This window comes from Nycticebus coucang, chromosome 15, assembly GCF_027406575.1.
Source record: "Nycticebus coucang isolate mNycCou1 chromosome 15, mNycCou1.pri, whole genome shotgun sequence".
NCBI classification, from domain to species: Eukaryota; Metazoa; Chordata; class Mammalia; order Primates; family Lorisidae; genus Nycticebus; species Nycticebus coucang.
Genome location: NC_069794.1, coordinates 38,028,839 through 38,052,924, shown reverse-complemented (window position 1 = coordinate 38,052,924; position 24,086 = coordinate 38,028,839). Strand labels below are relative to the sequence as shown.

Sequence of the window (24,086 nt, the reverse complement as noted above, 5' to 3'; positions counted from 1 at the left end):
GTGCTATAGCATCATAGCTCACAGCAACTTCAAACTCTTGGGCTCAAGTGATCCTCTTGCCTCAGCGTCTTGAGTACCTGGAACTACTGGCACCTGTCACAACCCCCTGTGTAGTAGACTGAGCACCAGGCTTTTAAGAACAGTCCCTGGTTCTCACGGGAAGCACTGGGAGTGGGACAATCTCCTACCTGGCATGGAGATGTTTTGCTGCCTGGAGACAAGCCCTTAAGCAACTAAGTGCTCTAAAGAGAAGGGATCAGTGGCTAGTTAGCAAGCAGGGGACTTTGAACTTTTGTAGAGCATCATGGTGGGAGGCCAGCCATAGGAAAGAGCATGTAGTGATGCTTAAGCACGTAGTCCTTCTATGTGGGGCTCCCCCACACCTGTTGGGAGCGTTTCAATAAATAGCTGCTGCGGCGGTAGCTCCGGGAGCTCCTGCAGCCACGAGGGAGGTAACTCGGTGGCTCAGCTCTCCTGCACCTCTGGCAAGCTTATACTTTCAATTCACCTACTGGCTGGTTTGTTCTGGCAGTGCCGCGTGGCTACAGTGGGCACTGACACCTCTGGCTAGTTTTTCTTTACTATCTCACCCTGGTATAGTGCTGTGGCATCACAAGTCATAGCAACCTCAAACTCTTGGGGTTAAGCAATTCTCTTGCCTCAGCCTCCCAAGTAGCTGGGACTACAGGCACCCGCCACAACACCTGGCTATTTTTTGTTGTTGTCATTTTTGTTTAGCAGGCCTGGGCCAGGCTCAAACCCAGCAGCCTCAGTGTTATGTGGTCAGCACCCTAATCACTGAGCAATGGGCGCTGAGCCTAGTTTTTCTGTTTTTAGTAGAGACAGGGTCTCTTGTTCAGGTTGGTCTCAAATTCCTGAGCTCAAGCAATCCACCTGCCTTAGCCTCCCAGAGTGCTAGGATTACAGGCCTGAGCCACAGCACCTCGCTTCATCTGTTTTTCTTTCTATTTTTTTGTTTTTCTATCAAAAAGAATATAAGGCCAGGCGTGGTGGCTCACACCTGTAATCTAAGCACTCTGGGAGGCCAAGGCGGGTAGATAGCTTGAGCTCACGAATTTAACACCAGCCTGAGCAAAAAGCAAGATCCATGTCTACTAAAAACAGAAAAATTGAGGCAAGAGGATCACTTGAGCCCAGAAGTTTGAGGTTGCTGTGAGCTATGACACCACAACACTCTATCCAGGGCAACAGCTTGAGACTCTGTCTCAAAAAAAAAAAAGAACATCAAAAAGATTATCAAAGTTAAGAATCTCAAGATCAGTTTTTAAAAGACAATACCTAGGAAGTATCTAATTCCATATTTAATTTCCATTGGAATGACTTTTATAGCTATGGCAAAGGATGCCTGTCTTCCATTTAAGTAGTAGTTAACATTTTAATTCTCAAACTTTAGATTTTTTAAAAGTGAGCCTATTTAAAGAAAAAATGTTTATAAATAATAGTTCAGTGGTACACAGATCTGGTTAAAAACAAACAGGAAGATGCTAGAAGAAATCTGGATTTTGGAGGCATAGATCTGGAGATTCTAGGCAAAAACTCACAGGATACAACTGAAGAAATTAAGGTCTACAGCAATGTAGTTAAGTGTCCATAAAGAAGTTTCCCAAATTGCTGAAATATGATCAATTACCCTTTAAAACCTAACATTGACCTACTCATGAGCAATTTCCACCATTCTCCTTGTTTTCCTTGAAGGTTCATCAGACATCTTTTTCCTAAGGAATAGACTAGAATTAAGAAAACTAGTCTTGTTTCCTTCCACAGCAGTCACATAGTTCCTGTTTTCTTCTTGCTGAATGGTGTGACATTGAAGTGGGTGGTTATTTTGAGGCAGAGTCTCAGTATGTCGCCCTGGGGAGAGTACTGTAGCATCATAGCTCACAGCAACCTCAAACTCCTGGGCCCAAGCGATTCTCCTGCCTCAGCTTCCCAAGTAGCTGGGACTACAGGTGCCCGCCACAACACACAGCCATTTTTTTGGTTGTAGTTGTCGTTGTTTGGCAGGCCTGGGCTGGGTTCAAACCAGCCAGCTCCGGTATATGTGGCTGGTGTGCTAGCTGCTGAGCTACAGGCGCTGAGCCGAATTGGGTAGTAGTTTAGATTTCTTTTGATAAACTAGGTATTCAGATTAAATCAGCGGATGACTTTATAAAATTTGCATTAGTTTATTTAGATATTTCAATGTATAGCAGTCAGCATATTCAAGCATAAGCCATACAATAAAAAGGCTGTTTGTTGGTTGACTTGTCTTTAAAAACTTTTTAACACAGCCTGGCGCATTGGCTCACGCCTGTAATCCTAACACTGGGAGGCCAATGCAGGTGAATTGCCTGATCTCAGGAGTTCAAATCCAGCCTGAGCAAGAGCAAGACCCTGTCTTTAAAAATAGGCAGGCGTTGTGGCTGGTGCCTGTAGTCCCAGCTACTTGGGAGGCTAGGGAAAGATAATCTCTTAAGCCCAAGATTTTGAAGTTGCTGTGAGCTGTATTGCTATGGCACTCTATCCAGGGCAGAACTGTCTCAAAAAAAAAAAAAAAAAAAAAAAAATTAACGGGTGAAACTATTTTCCAATGTGGAAAGTGTTATTATTAGATCTCCCTCTTTGAAGGCTTTTGAAATAACTCTCCAAGTGTAGATCTGGTGATTTATTGCTTTCAGGAGTTAGAGGTGATACTGTGGACCACTTGCAATATAACAGGCCTACATTTCCTACTGAGGATCTGTAAGATACCTCAGTGTTTCATCCCATTCTAATGGACAGAGTGCTGTTAAAAGATAGATTCCTGAGGCTGCTTTTTCGGGCTGTCAGATACATCATCTTTTTACAACACTTAAAATATTTCAACGCGGTATATACAAACCCAATACTGAATTTCATAAAAAGAGGTATCTTTTTTCGTTAGAGCTGGGATCCCTAAATATAGTACATCTGGAAAGTGAATAGCTGTAATGTGTTCTTTGTATTATTCTGATTAAAAGGCAGTAATACAGATCTGTTGAGATGCCACCAAAATTCACCAGCCCAGGATCACCAGCAATAGCATATTCAAAGGAGAAAAGAATGGGACAGCCTGAGGAAGATCAGCACCTGCCACTGGTCTCCCCTTCTGTTCTCAGCATCTGCTTCCAGACCGTCAACTACCACTTAGCACTCTTCCCAACCCCCTTCGACTCTGTTTCTCCCTTATTGCCTTTTCACCCTACGAGAAAGTGATGTTTAGTAACAGGTACTAAGGCCAAAGGGTCCTAATGTCAGTTTACCTGAGTTCAAATCCTGGCCCTACCACTGCCATGATTAAGCTGTTGACCACTCTGCGTCTCAGCTTCATTACTGCAAGGTGATAATGCTATCTATCTCCTGTGGTTGCGCTACGCCTAAGTAGTAAACAATGTGACGCATTTAAAGCACCCAAACTAGTACTTTCCATGTAGCAAATTCTCAATGTTATCTTTCAACCACCTGGTAGATACTGCCTCTTAGATTCCCAGTCTATACATTCATTCAGTCAATATGTATTTATCAAACACTTATTATGTGCTATGCACTGCTCAAGACATTTGAGATACATCAATGGACAAAATAAAAAAGAAATCCCTACCCTTGTGATAATTTTTCAGGTAGAGTTATATATATTTATAATCAACAAATATAGTAATTAGGCAAATTGTTTATTATGTTAGACAGCAATAAACAATGTAGGACAAAATGTGTCCTACATTGACATGTAAGGGTCTTTGGCGGGTTAAGCAAGGATGAAATTTAATATATTAAACACAACATTCCTAAAATAAGCTATCATCTTTCCAGGAAAATTAGATTGCATTCTTGACTTCTATTTGCTGATAATCATTGTTACCCAGGTTTAGAATCTTAGTATAGTCTCTTCTCCATTTTCCCCATAACCTGCCATTAAATCCCACTTTTCTTTTGTAACATCCTTTGACTCTCCCAATTTGTACACTTTTAGGTCTGGGTTACTGTCATAGCTAACACATCGCTCTGCTAGTCTCTCCCTGCTTGAATTTGACCTGCACTTCACTAGCAACACAACTCCCTTAGTAGCTTGATCATGTCTCCTCCTTTCTCTAATGCCTACAGAAATTAATACAGAATTTTTTAGATGTTCATAATCTGACAATTCCACTTCTGGATATATACTCAAAAGAATGAAAAGGAGGGACTTGAACAGACATCCGTATGCTAATATTGATAACACTACTCACAATAGCCACAAGGTAGAAACTACCCAAGTGTCCGTTGATGGATGAATAAATAAAGGTAGCACATACATACAAAGAACATTAGCCTTAAAAAGGGAGACATCTGATACATGCTACAAACTAGAGGAATCTTGAAGACATTATACATATGAAATAAAGACACGGAAGGACAAGTATTTTCAGATCCCAGTTATATGATTACCCAGAACAGTCAAGTTCAGAGAGAAATACAAAATAGAAAAATGTTTCCGAGGGCCTGTGTGGAGGAAGGAATGAAGAGTTACTGCTGAACAGGTTCAGAGTTTCAATTTTTGGAGGATGAGAAAGTTCTTGAGATAAATACTGGTGATAGGTGCAAAACAGTATGAATACTCTTATTGTCAATGAATAGTGTAACTAAAAATGGTTGAAAGAGTAAATCTTATGTACCCTTTCTTATTATTACTATTATTTTTTTTGAGACAGAGCCTCAAGCTGTCGCCCTGGGTAGAGTGCCATGGCATCACAGCTCACAGCAACCTCCAACTCCTGGGCTTAGGCAATTCTCTTGACTCAGCCTCCCAAGTAGCTGGGACTACAGGCACCCGCCACAACACCCGGATATTTTTTGGTTGTAGTTGTCACTGTTGTTTGGCAAGCCCAGGCTGGATTTGAAACCCCCACCTCCAGTGTATGTGGCTGGCGCCTTAGCTGCTTGAGCTAGAGGCACCAAGCCATGTACCCTTTATTATAACAACTAGTGAGATGAACTAATCTTTAATTTTAATTAAATGTTGAAAAGTATTCCATTTTACCCCTCAATCCTAGTTTAAATTACATAATCTACCTTTACATGGTCTTCAATTGCACATAATAAGCCATCTGTAAATTTACAGACTACCTAAAGAAATACAAACTGAATTAACAGAAGCACATATTAAATCAAAAGTACATGCCAATACCACCAAAAGGGTTTTATTATTATCATTGACAAGAAGCACAATACTGCAACTGTTATCATTATTTTGTGTGGTTTCTTAAATATTACTTAAGTATGCATTAAAAATATATGTTTACATTTAAGAATTGTGACACATTAAAGAAGTCTTCTGTAAACAATATCCTTTCTCAATATATTTTCCTGCTTTGTTTCATACATAAATAACTTAATCTACAAAGTCATAAATAAATCAACTCTATGGCCTAGAAGTATATACAAATTTTGGAGGTTAACAAATGTTCTCTTTATGATTTTATAAATAAAAACATGCTGTATTAGCAGTGATTATCAAGTGACTTATCATAAGTTCTTCCTGTCTCCTAACCTGTTCACCAGTAACAGACCTTGCAATGCACTTGGTACAAATGTCACACATTTAAAAAGTCAAAATGGTCAAAAGCCTAGATTAATTTGAAAATAGCAGAGAAGGTTGCCATTTAAATATCACTAAATCTTATTAAAATTACTGCGGCTTGGGCAGTGCCTGTGGCTCAAGGAATAGGGCACCGGCCCCATATACCGGGGGTGGTGGGTTTAAGCCTGGCCCTAGCCAAAACTGCAAAAAAACAAAACAAAAACAAAAACAAAAAACACTACTCAGCTTGTCTGAGAAACAAAAAATGCTACTAAAGATTGAATGTTGGTACCATCCATCATTTAAATGGTGTCTAACAAAATCTAACATTTAAGAAACAATAAAATCTTATTAAATCCGTAAGTCTTGCCAAAAAAGTCATGGAGATTCTGGTATAGGAACAGAATCATTATCTTAAATTTTCTAAAATTCATTTTTGAATCATCACCTTAATGAGTAAAAGCTTTAAGGAGAAAAATGACACAAAAAATTATTTCAAAAGGCTATACTTACAATTCCTGATACAGAATATTAGATTAGTTTTTGTTTAATGCCTGGAAATTCCTATTTCTTCAGAAAATATTAAATACCGGTTGAAATATATCATCTAAGTAGTGATTTATTAAATAATCTTTCAAAATTTATTGCGTTAGCAATCAAATTACTTTTATGTAATAAAAGTAAATAGGAATTTTGCATATTGGCTACATTTTATTTCATACATTATTTTTTTATTCTTATTCCCAGTCTTTTGTCCTATTTTTGTTGACCTATTCTTTACAACAACTATTATCCATTGTCACGAGAAGCAGTAATATTCACTGCTGATAATATTTTTCTGTAATATTTTTTAACAGCTTCCCCCTTAAATGGTCGTCTCACCACTGGGAGAATTCTGATTTAGTCTAAATAAAAGCCAGTCTTTTGAGCTGTTCTTCCACAAAGTCACTGGACAGCTTAAAACAAACATTTCTTTGTAAATGAGGTACTTTCTACTCCCTGGGTACTGCTACCTATACCAAGAACAAGAGCTCTTATTATTTTTTTTTTAAGTTTCAGGTTAATAACCCTCCCATTTTTTTTAGACCTTCATTCATAGGGTAAGACTTAAAAAAGGCTCGGCACTGGTAGCTCAGGTGCCAGCCACATACACCAGAGCTGGCGGGTTTGAATTCAGCCCGGGCCTGCCAAACAACAATGACAACTACAACCAAGAAATAGCTGGGCGTTGTGGCGGGCACCTGTAGTCCCAGCTATTTGGGAGGCTGAGGCAAGAGAATCGCTTAAGCCCAGGAATTGGAGGTTGCTGTGAGCTGTGATGCCACTGCACTCTACCAGGGCGATAGCTTGAGGCTCTGTCTCAAAAAAAAACAAACAAACTTAAAAAACTTCTCAACAAATTGTAGAATATAAATGTCTTACCAGAATAACTAAGAAAATGCCAGGAAGGCTATGTTAACCAGTGTGATCAAAATATGTCAAATGGTATATAAAACCAGTGTATGGTGCCCCATGATCGCATTAATGTACACAGCTATGATTTAATAATAAAAAAAAACTCTCAACATTTTCATTAGATTTAGATCATTCAAACTACAAATAATGCTAAGCTAAGCACTGCAATTTCCTTTAAAATTAAAGTTTTAAAAAGTTTTATTTTTTAAGCAGTACAAAAATGATCTAGTTTACACTATTAACTGCCCAACAAAGTGGTTTTTTTTTAATTATTATTTTTTTAAGAGACAGAGTCTTACTTTATCGCCTTCAGTACAGTGCCGTGGCGTCACAGCTCACAGCAACCTCCAACTCCTGGGCTTAGGTGATTCTCTTGCCTCAGCCTACCAAGTAGCTGGGACTACAGGCACCCGCCACAATGCCTGCCTATTTTTTGTGGCAGTTTGGCTGGCACTGGGTTTGAACCTGCCGCCCTCAGTATATGGGGCCAGCACCCTACCCACTGAGCCACAAGTGCCGCCCCCAACACATTGTTTAAAAAACTAAATCTTCTTTGTGGAAGAGGAAATGACTAGAAATGTTTTCCATGCTCTTATTTTTAAAAAACAAGATTCTGATATACATAATGAATCTAAATCAAAATTCACAAATGGTAGCTGAAATGCTGTCAACTTCCAGCCCAATACAACATAAATCCAGTTTTTATGCATAAACAATTCAAAATTAAAGTTTATAATGGAAATGTCAACAAGTCATAACTACTACACATCACTACTGATGGGTTCCACTATACTTCAACCAGGCAGACGTGCACAACTGATAGACGACTGCTTAGAAAATTAAAGCTATCAGAGGAATACGTAAATATGAACATAGCAATGCCAAAGCATTACAGCTGTTAAAAAAAAGTCAGATCTGATGTAAACACATCTGATAGTTCTCTCTGTAAGCCACTTTCCACTGATTTATAAAGCTATGGTTTTATAATTCTTTTAAAAAGGGAAATTTTTCTACATTGATGCATGCAATAATTTCATTGTACATTCTTGTCTACAAAGCCATCTTCAAATCGTCTTGCAGACCTTGACATTTCTCATCAGTTTCTCCAGAAAGTCAGCTTGTCATATTTTCAGCAGCCTAGAACAAGAAAGTAAAATTCATTATAATAAAACCAAGAAAAAAGAGACACCATGGAGATAAATCTGTCAATACTGCATTGCCATTAACAAACAACTATTCCCCCATATGTATATAACAAAACTGCTTTTTTCAGGATAATGTAGTGGTTTTCATTTTTTGTTATACATCTACATTACCTTTTGAACTTGGTCGGCTAACAGAAAATAATTATATCATCCTAAATAATGGTTAAGAGTACATGTAAAAACATGTTACTTGAAAATTAACCTATAACATACCTTGTTCCCATTGTCTTCATTAGTTTATCTTCTCCATATGTTTTATTACAGTAGTATGAACAGGGGATTAAGAATAAAAAAGCCACCGGGTATGGTGGCTCACATCTGCAATTCTAGCTCCTTGGGAGGCTAAGGCAGGAGGATTACTTCAGCCCAGGAGTTCGAGAATAGCCTGGGCAACATAGTGAGATCCTCCTCCCCAAATAAAGAAAAGACACACAAAAAGAATGAAAAAGATCTTTTATGCTACAAAGTGGAGAGCACAAGTGCAAAAGATGAATAATAAACATCTGGCTAATCCTGTTTCATCTATACCCTCAAATACTATACTGTCCCCAATGACCTGTGAAGAAATTAAAAGACATCCTATCATTTATCAATAAATAATTTGATATATATTCTTAGAAAGACTTAAAAAACTACCGTACCATCATACCTTACAAAGTAGCTTAATGCAAATATGAAAATATTAATTTTAAGCAATTTTAGTTTTAGATATGTTAGATTTGATTACTTTACATTTCTACTCTCTAATTAAAACTTGCTTTAGTCTAAGTTGAGAGCTCTTTTGTAAAAATGCTTTAACATATTGAGAAAATTGTAGATAATGAAATCTAAAATAAGGCTGACACTTTCTCTTTGTAGCCAACACAACCAACCTTGTTTTTCAATAAAGCTGGGCTCACAGACCTATTCTAAATTAACCTTTCCCTCCTCTGGGTTTACGACTCAAGAGAATCAGAACACAATTTGAAAATAATTCCATTGTTCTAAAACATTTCTTACTTTTTCTATCCATGTAGGTACCTATATTAGCTTGACCACATACCCTTTAAATATTGTTATGTCCCCAACCCATTCTCAGTATTAGCTAATTCAAAGAAGACCTGAATGCATATATACAATTTTGTTTTGTTTTTTTTTAAATTAAAAACAGTACTTTAATTCAAGTGCAATTTAATTTGTCTTGTCCCATTCCATTTTCATATTAGTTCTTCTCTAACATACAATGCAACAAGTATTTTCACTTCAACTAAGTAACCAGTGCTATAGCAGTCACGTTACACAAATGCAGAATTTTCTATTTAAAAAGGCGGCAGTACCATCATAGAAACCTATACATAGTTAACAGATTGCCACTAAAAACTCCAAAAATTTGCAAAGATCAGCTTTTGGGGGAAAAAAAATCATCTTTAGTAGTCCTCTTGTCTTCCAAAGTTTCATTTTCAGCACAAGCATTTACTTCCTTCTTTAGGAAGATGGGTGAGGGGAGGAACTTTCTTTAATACTCATTCCTTTCCCAAATTCGACTTCTACAGTTTCAATATCCTCATGCTGCATACCTTTCTACACAGTGTACATTACAGATTTACCCTAGGTATTAGTAATACAGACATTTGCAAGAGAAAGGGCAAGCTTAGTCCACAGGAATCCATCAATGGTTGTATAATTCAAAGCACCATGGCACTTAAATAGAAAATACAGGGAAGTAGGTTTTGTCTGAAATTTCTCAAATCATAATATGTAGATCAGTGGTTCTCAACCTGTGGGTCGTGACCCACAAAAACTGTATTAAAGGGCAGCAGCATTAGGAAGATTGAGAATCACTGATGTAGATGATTGGTTACACATAACTACTAGCACTAAGGAATATAAAAATTCAAAGAATCATTCAAAAAACATAATTAATTATTTTATACTATGAAAAATACACGTAAGGTAGCCTATCTATTGCTGTTAAGAACTTTTCTAATTAGGGAACCACACAGCTAGCTACTTTTGCTATAAATAGTTTAGATAATATTAATATGCAAATCTGTGAAAGGAAAAGGCAAAAATTGTTACTATTTTCTTCTGAGTTACCTAAAGAGCAAAAGGAAAAACAATGCCTCAGACCAATAGTTTCTTGCAACATTCCAAGATATCCCTGATTTACTTTATACATTCTAAAACAGAGACAACAAATAACATTCTACTAAGTTCTATGCAGGGTCCTCAAACTACGGCCCAGAGGCCACCAGTGGTCGTGTGATTGTATTTGTTCCCGTTTTGTTTTTTTACTTCAAAATGTGCATAGGAATTTGTTCATAGTTTTTTTTTTTTTTTTAAACTATAGTCTGGCCCTCCAATGGTCTGAGGGACAGTGAACTGGCTCCCTGTTTAAAAAGTTTGAGGACCTCTGTATAGCATGAATAGGTCCTCTTTACCCATTTTAATACAAAAAAAAAAAAACTTTCAAGAAAAAATTCATTAGTAGCAATCTTAGGCTTGTGAAGTAAGTGAAGAAAGACAGGTGTGGCTCAGTACAATTCTGAACGACCAGCTCCCCACCCTGACACAATACGCCAGTTAAGAGAGAACAGACTTACTCCAGGGAGAAGCACACTAATAAGCTATTCTTTTTCAATTCAGTGTAATATTTTTACTTTTAAAAGAGCATGGTATTATATGGAATAATGTTCACCAAGTATTATTACTAGTTATCTCTTGGGTAATGTTGAGTGATTTTTTTGTTTCGTTCTTTGCGTTTTCTGATTAAAATATTTTAAAGTCATTAAGCATGTATCATTTATATAAAAATGATAGAAGTTACATAAATTACTTGAACGAAAATAAGAAAAAATTCTAGTTAGTATTTCTTTTTTGCCAGAAACTTTTCAGGATCTCCTGTCTGCCTAAGTTTTAATGAGATGCTAATAACCTGGTTTTAGATCATGGGAGAAACAAACTTTAAGAGGCTTTGTGTATGCGAAGGACTGATCTTCCATTCAAATAGTTAGCATACTCTGATTTTGTTGATTTTAATTACTGACTTCACCTCCCACATCTCACTATATTCCAGTGGAGATGGAATAACCGGTATGCTCAAAGTTGATAAAACAATGTTAAACAGTTATTTCTAAACCTTCTATCCTATAGGGTATCTTGGGTTACATCTCGCCTAAGAAAACCCTATGCCAAAACACTTGTCAGTCGTCTGTCTCAGGTTTGACTATGGTTCCATTAGAGAACTCAAACAAAGTTTCATATTCTGAAGCTTTTTAGGTTTGCAGATTAGGAAAAGTTCAACCTGCAAATTTCTGTGTAGTCCCACACAGAAATCTCTTCCTATTCTGCCTATTCTCTTTTCAAACGCAAGCATAGTAAAAACAAAAGTGCTTGTAGTTGTCGAAGATATATGTATGAAATAAAACTTCTCCCACTTGAATTTCAGACGTATCCTGATGAAATACTATACTACTTCTTTTTATTTTATTAACAGGGTTATATGAGAGAATACTAAGCCATGGAATTTTCCCCTGCCACAACCCAATGACTGTTTTGGTTCTAATAGCCATTTCATCCTTTGCTACTCAGATATCCTTTATATCTATTTTTTTTGTAGGAGAAAAGTTTGTAGCCAAGTAAAACTTCCGAACTTAGCTCAACTTCAAATCCTAGCTTAACCACTTAACTGTAAGTTCTTGGAATAAGTAAATTAATCACCATAAGCTTCAGTTTCCTTAGTAGCAAACTATTAACAGCAGTACAAATTGAGTATTGAGAACCCTTATCAGAAATGCTTGAGACCAGAAGTGTTTCAGATTTCAAATATTTTTGAGATTACAGAAAATTTGCATTAAATGATCATCTCTTGGTATCTATGGGGGATTAGTTCCTGGACACGAAAGTCTGCAGATGTTAAAGGGCATATAACCTATGCACATCCTTCTATATACTTTAAATCGGCTGTCCCAAATCCCCAGGCTGTGGACCATCAGGAACTGGGTTGCAGGGGGTGGAGGGTGCGGGCAAGCCATTACAGCTGCTCTCCACTGCTGGTACCACCTCCTGAGCTCTGTTTCCTGGCAGATAAGCAGTGGCATCAGATTCTCACAGCAGTGCCAACCCTACTGTAAACTGTGCATGTGGGGGCTCTGGGTTATGCACGCCTTGCAACAATCTAATCCCAGAAAGATGATCTGCGGTGAAGACAAAGTGCTTGAATCATCCCAAAACCTGACTCCCTGCCTGTCTGTGGAAAAACTGTCTTTCATGAAACTGGTCCCTGGTGCCAAAAAGGTTGGGAATCACGGCTTTAAATCACCTCTAGATTACTTAACAATAGCTAACACAAAGTAAACAGTTGTCATACTGTATAATTTGGGAATAATAACGAAAAGAAAGAGTCTGTACATGTTTAGTACAGACACTACCATCCAAAAAGTTTCAGATTCTGGAGCTGTCTAGATTTGCAGATTAGGAAAAGTTCAACCTGCAGAAACACATGACACTGTTGACTACAGAGGAAATAACATGATGGGCCTCCAGAGCATAGGGTCTAGCACAAGGGAGGCACTCATATAAATAGTAGCTATTCTTATTGTTCAGTTATATGATAGCCACAGGTTGAGTTAAAAAAGAAATACAAAACTTCAAGTTTTTGTAACTCTTGAAATTTGAAACATTACACACACATCTGACAAGGTTCCTATCCAGAAAAAAGGACAGCCAATCAAAAAGACAAGAACAGACAATGGAGAAAGATGGGCAAGTCACTTAAATACTTCACAGAAGAGGAGAGCCAATCAATATGTAAAAAGGCATAAACCTTACTGGTATATTCAAAGAAATGTAAATAAAACCAAATGAGAAACCCACAGGCATCCCAGAATGACTAAAATTAAAAAGATTCCATGATAATAAGCTGCAGCAAAGATGTAAAGGAAACTCATTATGATGCAGGTAAGAATATAAATCAATGTAACTATTTTCGAAAAATTAATTATCATAATCACCTGTTTAAGTTAAAGATACATATTACCTAACACCTTGCAATTTTACTTGAGATACACACCTAACAGCAATGTTTGTGTATAAGAATCAAGAGACAAAGTCAACAATGCTCAAAGCAGCATTATTTGTTATAGCCCCACAGTGCAAACAATTTAATATCCATTCACAATGGAAAAGATTTTGTCGTATATTTGTACAATAAAAAACATTATAGTGAAAGGAATGTATGACAACGTAAGTAATCCACAGACCTAATATTAAATAAAAGAACTAAGGAAAAGATTGTGTTCTAAGAATCATTTATATTGAATTTAAAATTTTTAGAAAATTAAACTCATGTATTTAGAGATCCCTGTTTAGTTACTAATACCACTAAAAGAGTCTATCCTACATTACATGTTTTACAGTTCAGGTAAAAAAAAAAAAGATCACTTTGTTGTTGGGAAAGTTTTAAGATGGAATAACTTAAAAGTCTCAGTATTCAGGGTAAACGAGTGCTATATAAACATGGAAATAAAATCATTAGATTTTAAATCAGAAAGTATGTGCAAGCAATCTTATCAATTAAAGGGGGGTTAATTTGAAATTTGAAAATAAGTGTCCCTCTGGACTCAGAAAGGCAGCAGCAGTCCCCCAAGTCTCTAAGCCACTCTTGAAGTCATTTTTTCCTTCTTTGAAAGGATAACACTTGCTTACAGCTCTATCAGCCACTTTCCTGCCTGTAGAATCCCAGCAATTTGATGGCTTTCTGTCATTTCATCTTGTCTCATTAACTCACATCCAGCGGTGTTTGTGCTGAGATGGCTGACTGGGTCTATCACACACCTAATTTCTTCACAAACCATCCACATTCTTAGCCCTACCTCCAGAAAATGCTATTCAGACAGGCTGAGAACTTAACTTCCCAAAGCATCAAGTGCTGGTTCATCCTTAATTGCTCATTCCCCTTACATGTTATTATGGGAAAAAGGAGAAATCAGGCTGTACTTTCCTCACTTTGCTTGGAAATTTCCTCAGCTAAATATCCAAGGTCATCACTTTTAAGTTCTATGTTTTTCCCAACAGTAGAACATAGTTCAGCCAAGTTCTATCCTTTTGTAACAAGATTCACCTTCCACTAGGGTTCAATAAATGAATGTCCTTGTTTCTACCTGAGATGCCACCAGAAGCACTTTTTTTAATGTTCTTATTATATAAAACAACATCTGTTCTGAATGTTGTATGTAATAAGAACAATTGATTTCTCTATACCTATTTTCTTCCTGAGCCCTCACCAGAAGCCTTTAACATTCACAGTTCTACCAACAGTCTCTTCAAGGTCATTCAGTCTTTCTATAAGTATCTTACAACTTTCCAGTCTCTATTTATTGTCCAATTCAAAGGTACTTCTATTTTTTTGAGACACAGTCTCACTTTGTCACCATTGGTAGAGTGCCATGGTGTCACTGCTCACAGCAACCTCAAACTCTTGGGCTCAAGAGTAGCCTCAGCCTCCGGAGTAGCTGAGACTATAGGCACTTACCACAACACCTGGCTATTTTTAGAGACAGGGTCTCGCTCTACATTTTTAAGTATTTATTACATCAGTGCCCCACTTTTCAGTACTAAAATCGAACAGATTTCTAGGACTGCCATAACAAAGTAATTAGAACGAAGTGGCTTCAAACAATAAAAACTTATTCTTCCACAGTTCTGGAGATCAGAAGTCCAAGAGGTGTCAGTTGAGCCATGCTTTCTGAAGGCTCTAGGAGAGGATCCTTCCTTGCTGCTTCCTAGCTACTGGTGGCTGCTGACAATACTTGACTTTTAGATACATCACTCCAATGTCTGTGTCTATTGTTACATGGCATTCTCCCCTCTGTGTCTCTGTCCTCACATACATGGATCTTTTCTACCAAATTTCCCTTGCCTTATAACAACACGGATCACTATATTAGGATCTAACCATATCTAGTATGACCCCAACTTGATTATATCTGCAAAGACATTATTTCCAAATAAGGTCATATTCATTGTCACCAGGATTAGAATTTGAAGATACCTCTTTTGGCATGGGCACAATTTACCACACAGAAAATTCTAAAAACAGAGACTTCTGGGAAAAGATAACATGGTCTGTGTGTGATAGTAGTAATTTCTGTAATTTGAACATACGCTATTAAGCTCCTTCTGTTCAGTTTCTCCTGACGGCGTTGAAAGTATAATCTTACTTAACTAAGATCTTTCCCATAAGTTTGTCATTAATCATTTTCTAAACAAAAGCATCTTTATTTACAATAAACTAATAATAGGAATCTCTAACCTTTAGTGCTTCAGTAGCCTTGCGAAGCTCCTTAATAACCGACGATAAAGCTTCTGGGTTAATTCCTTGTTCACAAAGCCGTACACAAATGGACAAAGTTTCCATATCTAAACCAGTATTCAAAATTCTTGAAATCTCAAGCAGAACTGAAAAAAGATACAAAAAAAAATTTTTGTTTTTAAAAAGCTTACAGCATTTAAAAGTATGCATATAGTACTCTTGTTTCAAATCTATTTATTATTGCACAGTAATAAGGAATTAGCACAGCATTCCAGGATCTGGCAATCAACATGTAATACTGTCTGGTCTTTACTTAGATTTAGAAACTTTAAATTTAGAATTTCCCTTCACATTAACTGGCTTTTACACCTTAGTGTATATTTTATCATTCATCCATCATAATCAGGATTGGTGTGAACAAGTTCCTATTTTTTTTTTTTTCAGTATCGTTTTGCAATGCAATTTAATTAGCTGTATGACAGTCCACTGCATGGAAACACTATACTTAACTACTACTTTAAAAGTTATGGCTGCTTACATCTCTAACCCCAGCAATTTTGGGAGGCTCAGGGAAGAGGAATGCTTCAAGGCCAGGAGTTTGAGACAGTCTGGGCAACAGTAAGAGAACTCCTCTTGACAAAAATAAGAAAAATTGGCTGGGTGTGGTGACACGTGCCCTTAGTCCTAGCTATGGGGGTTGAGGAGGGGGTTCTGAGGTGAAAGGATGACTTGAACTCAAGGTTCAAGGTTATAGTGAGCTATGATCACTACTACTACACTCTAGCTTAGATGGTTAAGAGAGCACATGTTTCAAAAAAAACCCCACAGAACAAAAAGAGTTAGGTTGCACTCATGTTTTCCTATTAAAATCAAATTGTGGTAAGTAACCGCACATACTAAATTTCATTAAGATAAATTTCTAGAACTGCTCAGTCAGCAATATACATACGTAAGGATTTAAGAGCATTTAGAAATTTTTCTAACAATTTGATGGCAGAATCATTATGTCTGTTGAATCTTATAATAAAATGAAAGTTTATATTTCTTCTTTTCTTTCTTTTTTTTGCAGTTTTTGGCCAGGGCTGGGCTTGAACCCACCACCTCTGGCATATGGGGCTGGCGCCCTACCCATTCGAGCCATAGGCGCCGCCCTATTTTTTCATTTTTATAGAACTATATTTTATTGTATCTGTTCTTAACATGAGAAACACTAACACAGAAAATCTAGGTTTCCAAAGTGATTTTCAGGAACCCCTTCCTTTACAGGATATAACTTTGTTCAGTGGTGGTTGTTTCCCAGAGTGTGTTTAGAATTTTTTAAGTCCACTGTCAGCATCTTTGTTTCGCAGATCATTTTCCCTCAGCATTATGCTGAGAAAGTTATTCTTCATGCAAAGATTATATTCATCACTACTCTTTTCTAGCACTTGAAAATTTATTCACTCCCATGTAGTTACTTAAATATTTATTTTCCCTAGTGTTTGGGTGAAAGATAGGATCTAACTTTTCCTCCCAGAAATAAGCCAGTTGCCCCCCCCCCCACAATTTATTCTGTTACTACTCAACTCAGATGCCACCTTTATCACACAGTAAATTCCCATATACCTACAGATTTCTTGCACACCCACCCAATTGTCTACCTTAAACCAGAGCCACAATTTTAATTACTAACGTCATACTGCACGTAGTAGTTTAAAGATTCCTTTGTCGTTTTTCATTTATACAATTTCTTTTATTCTTCTGGTGAACTTAGTATTTTTTCATTAATTCCCAAACTAAATTCCATTTCGATTCTGATTTGAACTGCATGCAAACCACCTATTATTTTAGGAAGAATGGACAAGTTAACAATGTTTACTTATCCATTAATGTTAAATCTAAATCCTTCTAACTTTTGTAGCATTCATGATGTTCATGAGATGGGCCCTTCTCACTTTTCATACCATTCATTTTTACCTGTAGCTCAATTTGAGTCTTTAAAAACATCTTCTGTGCCTCTACTAAACTTTTCCTTTTCTTTTGAGATAGTCTGATTCTATCACCCTGAGTAGAGTACTGTAATTTTATAGCTCACAGCAACCTCCAACTCCTGGGTTTGAGTGCTCCTCTTGCCTCAGCCTCCCAAGTCCCAAGCTGGGACTACAGGCACCAGCTACAAGGCCCAGCTAGTTTTTCTTTTCTTTTTTTTTTTTTTTTTTTTGAGTAGAGACAGGGTCTCATTGTTCTCAGGCTGGTGTATTGAAGTTTTTCAACATATGAAGTACAATTATAATGCTCTAGTCTACTAATGCTAACATTTGTATCATTTGGGGGTCAATTTTGATTGAATTTTTCTCCTCATCAAAGGTCATATTTTCCTACTTTACAAACCTGGTAATCTTTGATTGTATGCCAAGCACTGTGAATTTTTACATTGTTAAGTACTGTATACTTTTCTGTTTCTATAATTTTTTTTTTTTTTTTTGAGACAGAGTCTCCCTATGTCACCCTCAGTAGCGCACTGGGGCATCACAGCTCACAACAACCTCAAACTCTTGGGCTTAAGTGATTCTCTTGCCTCAGCCTCCCAAGTAGCTGGGACTACTGGCGCCCGCCACAATGCCCGGCTATTTTTTTGTTGCAGTTGTCATTGTTGTTTAGCTGGCCCGGACCAGGTTCAAACCTGCCAGCCTCAGTGCATGTGGCCGGCGCCCTAACCACTGTGCTACAGGTGCTTGTTTCTAACCACTTGTTTCATGCCTGTTGTTCCTGTCCTTCTTTAAGGTGACACTTTTAAACTGCTTTTGAGATGGCTCTATTATCTCTAAGTATAAGCAAGTAGTCAAAGAGTGTGATTGCTACAGCCAGACTAACTGGCTTCAAATTCTATCTTGACTACTTACTAGACATGTTAATCCCTCTGTGCCTTTATTTCATCATTCCATAGAGTGGAATAGTAAGAATATTTATTTGATAGGACTGGTGTGAGGATTAAAGGATCACTTAGAATGCTGCTTAGCATTCTATTGACTACTAGTCTTTCTGTCTCTCTCTTTTTCATTTTCCATGTTGTTTGTTTTTCATCTACTTTAGGTGATTTGTAATTCATGGCTGAAAATTCATCTTCCATAGGAAATTTCTTTCGGGTATCCTGGATTGTTGACACATTTTTGGACAGGAAGCTTTACCCTGGCCTCAGTCCTCTGAATCAGGCCTTAGAGAAGCATCTTGGCTCTAGACTCAGAAAACACATGGATGGTACTTCTCAACCACTAGCTGTGGCAGATGGCACATTTCTGAGTCCAAGTGTTACTCAGACAGGGCAGCATGTTTCATCAGGATAGATTCCCAATCTCCTGCTGTGGTTCCCACCAGCCCCTTTCTTAGGGGAAAACCTCTTTCTAACCAATGACTTCCCTTTCTTGTTTTTGAATATGGCTCTACTGATAATTACATTTTATTATTTCCTATCATTTTAATATACTTGGAAGAGTTTTGGCAAGTACTCAATCAACCATACTGAATCTTCATTTTCTTGGACTTTTATTTTTGATTGTTTTCATAAACAAATTCTACTTCATCCCTGCAATTCTAAGTGGTTACTGTTAACATACTAGAAAATTATGTATTTGTATTTTATAACCAGCCAACTTAATGAATTCTACTGAATCCTGTAATCCTCTAACAGTTTTTCAGTTCTTTCTCTCTAGTTTGTTCTTTCCCTGGTAACCCCTGGGCCCTCAACCTAAAAATGCTATGCTTATTCTTCATTTAATGCCTTTGTTCATGCCTTTCTCTTTTATCTTCCTTCCTATAACTCTACACTGTTTGGAGGGTCCACCTTAGTACTAGGATTACTTCCTTTAAGATTTCTTTTAAAATTGACACTATTGCTTCCCATCTTCAGAAACTAACTGTAACCAATACCTATTTCCTTAGTGGCTAGTGTATATTTAGTACAGGTTGAGCATGCCTAATCTCAAAATTTCAACTCTGAAATGCTCCAAAATCTGAAATTTTTTGAGCACTAACATGATGCCCCAAGTGGAAAATTCCACACTGGACCGCACGTGATGTGTCAAAATCAAAAAACACTGGAACACATTTATCCGGTGTCTCAGAGGGGAAAATAAAATTTCCTTCATGGTATGTGTATAAAATATAAATGAAACATAAACGAATTTCATGTTCGGATGTGGGTCCCATCCTTGAAATATCTCATTATGTATATACACATTTCAAAATCCTAAAAAAAAAAAGAAATCCAAACCATTGGTCCTACGATTATAAGATAAGGGATACTCAATCTGTACCTAAAAGTACTTTGTGCCTATTTTGCTACTGCTGAACAACTTGGAACAAGGTTGATATGGTCTCAGCTCTCACAGACATTGCAGTCTAGAAGAAAGATAGCCATTAAAATAATAACTGGTTCTAGATATTGTAAGTAAAACAAAGGAAAAGAATGTCACACCTCGGAAACAAACTCCAAGGGCTTCTTACCAAGTTTAGAAGGACATTAGTGCTTAGGGAAGACTTGTCTGTCTGAAGAGGTGACAAACTAGATTCAAAGGTGAGTAGGAATCAACCAGATCAATGCGCAGATAGGAGGAAGGGTGAAGAGTGAGAGCAAAGGAAACAACTTATGTAATGATTCCTGTTCTGGAGGGAAGTTGGTAAATCCATAGACCTGCACCTGACCATCAATGTGAAGGCAATGCAATGATGAGGATGAATGGGCATAAAATACGAGATAAAGGTAACACACAAATCATGTAATGCCCTATTGAAGATTTTAGAACTGTGCAATGCTATTGGAAGATGTAAAATGGCAGCACAACAAGATCAGATTGGTATTTTAAAGATTTTTGCTGAATATGGAACAAATATTGAAAATGGGTAGAGCGCAAGTGGTGAGGAAGTCTACTTACATTACTGCAACTCTGATAAAAGACTGATGGGCAGCATGGACAGGAGAGATTTAGACAAGTGGTCAAATCTGAAATTAGTAAAGAACTGAAAGGACTTAGTGAAAAGAAGGAGGCAGTGGAGTAAGCAAGACTGATTCTTAGGTTTCTTTCTCAAATGAGCAACTGGATGGCATGGATTATCCCTTGCTGGCAGTGCTTTGCAGTGCTAGTCAATCAATAAATGCACCATGGACTCTTTTAACTTCTTTCTCTATAGTGTGTTTTTTAAGCTAATTACCTGATATATAACATAGTACTATGATGAAGCCTCTGACAAGGAATAATTGTCATCCTTAAAATTAGAAGCATATGGAACATTTTAGAATACAACAAAGTAAAAATTAAAAGTATAAATAGAGAATATAAAATTCAAAAAAGCTGAAAAGCAAAGGAGCCAACTAACTACACTGGAGGAGAGGACAGTGGAAAAGGCCTACTTCAAGTGAGACTGTAGGAAGAGAATGTTGATCTGAGAATGTGAGTAAAGCAACAGTCTCCAACCTTTTTGGCAGCAGGGGGCAGCTTCATGGAAGACAATTTTTCCATGGACCAAGAGGGAGGGGGGCAACGGTTTCAGGATGATTCAGCTCACTCACTACATTTATTGTGCCCTTTATTTCTATTTTTACATTGTAATATATAAATAATGTAGAATCAGTGAGCTGACAGGGAGTGGCTGTAAATACAGATGAAGCTTCGCTTGCAGGCTGGCCACTCACCTCCTGCTGTGCAGCTGGGTTGGGGACTGCAAGAGTACAGGATCTCATGCATTAGACTTTATACTAAGTCACACTGGGATAGATCAGGTTCCTTTCATAGCAAGCTATGCACATATATCACAAAGTCCACCTGCTTCCTCCCATGTCTCCCCTCATTCATGATTAAAATGCAAATGCTTACAGCTGAGAGAGAGTAGAAAAATGATGCCACTGAGGGAAGAAATGGGACTCAAAAAGTTTTGAAAACTTCACAGTGGCTTAAATACAGTGAAACCCCACACATCCACTTTCACTTTACAAAAATCTCTTCATTTTTCCCATATTCTTATTATTGGGGATAAGAAACACATACCCCAGAACATGGGGTATATGTACATGCTGAATGGAAAAAGAAGCCTCAGATCTGACAACCACCCTCCTCATCCACAGTCTTTCCCAAAGAAAGCTGTTGTCTGAAGTTCCCGTATCTGCCTGAAGTCTGAACTTACCAAAGACAATTCCCTCTGGGTTATTTCCTGAATTTTCATTAACCGAACCCACATCACAAAAAAGAAGACTAAATTAAATTCTGTGAACAGACCTGAACAGACTTTTCTCACAAACCACTGTCCACCCTCCAAGCCCAAGACTTCATGCCAGACCACTGTACAGTCTTCAAAAGCACTGACTTGTCCCCAGTATTCATTTACTGCCCCTCAACAGAACTCCTCTTCTGCCCATACCCATAACCTCTTTTGCCATGATTCAAGCTCCCATTATTTCCAAAATCTCAAGATTGTCTACAACAGTGGTTTCCAACCTTCCTAATGCCGCAATGTACTTTCATTGTTAAAAAGGGATCACAACCCAGAAGTTGAGAACTGCTGGTCTACAAGCTTCAATAAGTGGTTGAGTCTTCATTCTAAAGGTTCCTCTGTGTCACATACAACTAAGATCAAATAAATTTGTATACTTTCTCTCCAATTAATCTGCCTTTTGTGAGTGAGCTGACTGTTCCTCAAATCTTTCAAGGACTAAGAGAAAGCTTTCCCTTCACCCATACATTACACATTGTAAAATCTTGACTTTATGCTGAAGTCTCTCAGAAAGTATCTTGATGATGCAACTAATACAAACTATCAGTTCTCATTTGTACATCAGTAGTTCCACCAGACATAAAATGTGAGTTTTCTATTCAAATGGAATTCTAACATTTAGGATTCCAGCTAACATAAGAAAACTAGCAGAAATTCTGTTATTGACTTCTAGGAAAAGATAAAAGATAGTAACATTAAACAAATGCCTGTGTACATAAATCCACTTACACAACAAAACTAGTAAAATGTAATACATGAAGAAGGATGGAAAAAGAAGGCTGGATATGGTATCAAGAGCAAAATGCTCAGAAAACCAGCAAGGTAGACACCAAATAAGTAAAAAAATTACATGCAAAAGCTCTAATAGTATAAACGCAATTCTTTGAAAATGGAACCAGCAGCCACTGTAGAAAAAGCTGTAAACCTTTATCAGAACCCCCTCTTGGGAGCTGCCACTTAACAAGCAGAGCCCATCACGAAGGAGATGGAGATGCAAAAAGAAAGCTGCCCTACCTAGGGAGGATTCCACAGGGTTATCTTTTACAAAGATGGAGTCTGATGTGATATTCCCTTGAAAAATATCCAGGCAGACTGAAATAGCAGTATTTGACATCCATCAAACATTCACATTTAGGTGGAGATGAGAAAAACAAAGAAAGAAATGTACAAGTTGGATGATATCTGATGTAATACAAAAAACTGTTGATCACCTTTGATTTGCCTTTACTTGGTTGTCTTGTTTAAATATTTACAACCCCAAGAGTGCTATTTTACAAAAAAAGGAAAGAAACAAAGAAAAAAAAAGGAAACAGGCTCCAAAATGTTTAGGTAGCTTGTCCAACCTCACCTCTGGAGTATGAGGTGGTAGAGGCCACATCAGAGAGAGGGGGCACCTGCAAGACACTTCTTCCCCTGGTACACTTGTGCAGACTTTACACCCACGTGCCTCAGGCCGTGAAAACAGCCTACCACAGCCTTTGTAACCGGTCACTGGCGTCACCCGCTTCAAGGCGAAACTAGGGTAATTCTGATGAAGGGGCAACCTGTTTCTTCACCAGATATTTAAAAAGAGCCCACAAAAGTGCCAGGGGTAAAGAACACATCTGTCATCAAACACACACGGCCTCTGTCCACAGCGGGCTGGGCCTTGCCGCGGGCGGATGCAACTCGCAGGAAGGGCGCGGAGTCTTCACCGCAGAATCCACAGCTCTCGGGGTCCCGCGCGGCAGGGACGTGCGAGCCGGAACGTCGTCCGCGCGACAAACTTACGTAGGAGCGAGGGGACAACTCTCAAAGGATGGGGCCATCAGTCCTGCGGCCCTAGAGGGCCCCGACCAAAGATCGCAGAAGATGCCATTTGGGGCTAGAAGAGGACCTAAAGTCCTCCCGAGGCTCCCCACCGCCTGGGGCCTTGGCCCTGGAGAGCGCAGGCAAGGTAAAGGAAGCGCAACGGGTACTCACCGTCCATGGTCTCCCTCACGGCATTCAGATTCGCCGCGGCCGTCGCGGCTGCCGCCCCGGGGCCGCCGCTGCTCGCCATGGCGGAGGCCGGGTAGGCGGGAGAAGGGCCTGACCCGGAACTGGAGCGCCTTCCTTTCTCCTGGGCAACCGCGCCGCGCGTCCCGCTCACGCCGGCAGGCTCCGCCCCTCGCGCTCGTCGCCGGCGTGCGACTGCGTTGATTTGAATTTGGAGCCTCGTTTCTCTGCGCGGAATGTGAAGCGAGGAGTTGCCATTCGAATATCCTACGTGGCGTCCGTGCGATTGGCTGGTTCGCGGACAGCGATGAGGAGCGATTGGCCAGGTGCGCTCAAGCCC

General features: G+C 38.4%; 1 protein-coding gene across 1 annotated transcript; it reads right to left on the bottom strand.

The window, feature by feature from the left end:
* Positions 1–5,179: 5,179 nt before the first annotated feature.
* MZT1 (mitotic spindle organizing protein 1) lies at positions 5,180–24,063 on the bottom strand. The gene is made up of 3 exons (XM_053563711.1): positions 23,732–24,063; positions 15,527–15,672; positions 5,180–8,167 (listed from the first exon to the last, which is right to left on the bottom strand). Exons 1-3 carry the CDS (start codon positions 23,808–23,810, stop codon positions 8,144–8,146), a joined length of 249 nt encoding a protein of 82 aa, XP_053419686.1. The 5' UTR covers positions 23,811–24,063; the 3' UTR covers positions 5,180–8,143.
* Positions 24,064–24,086: the final 23 nt, after the last annotated feature.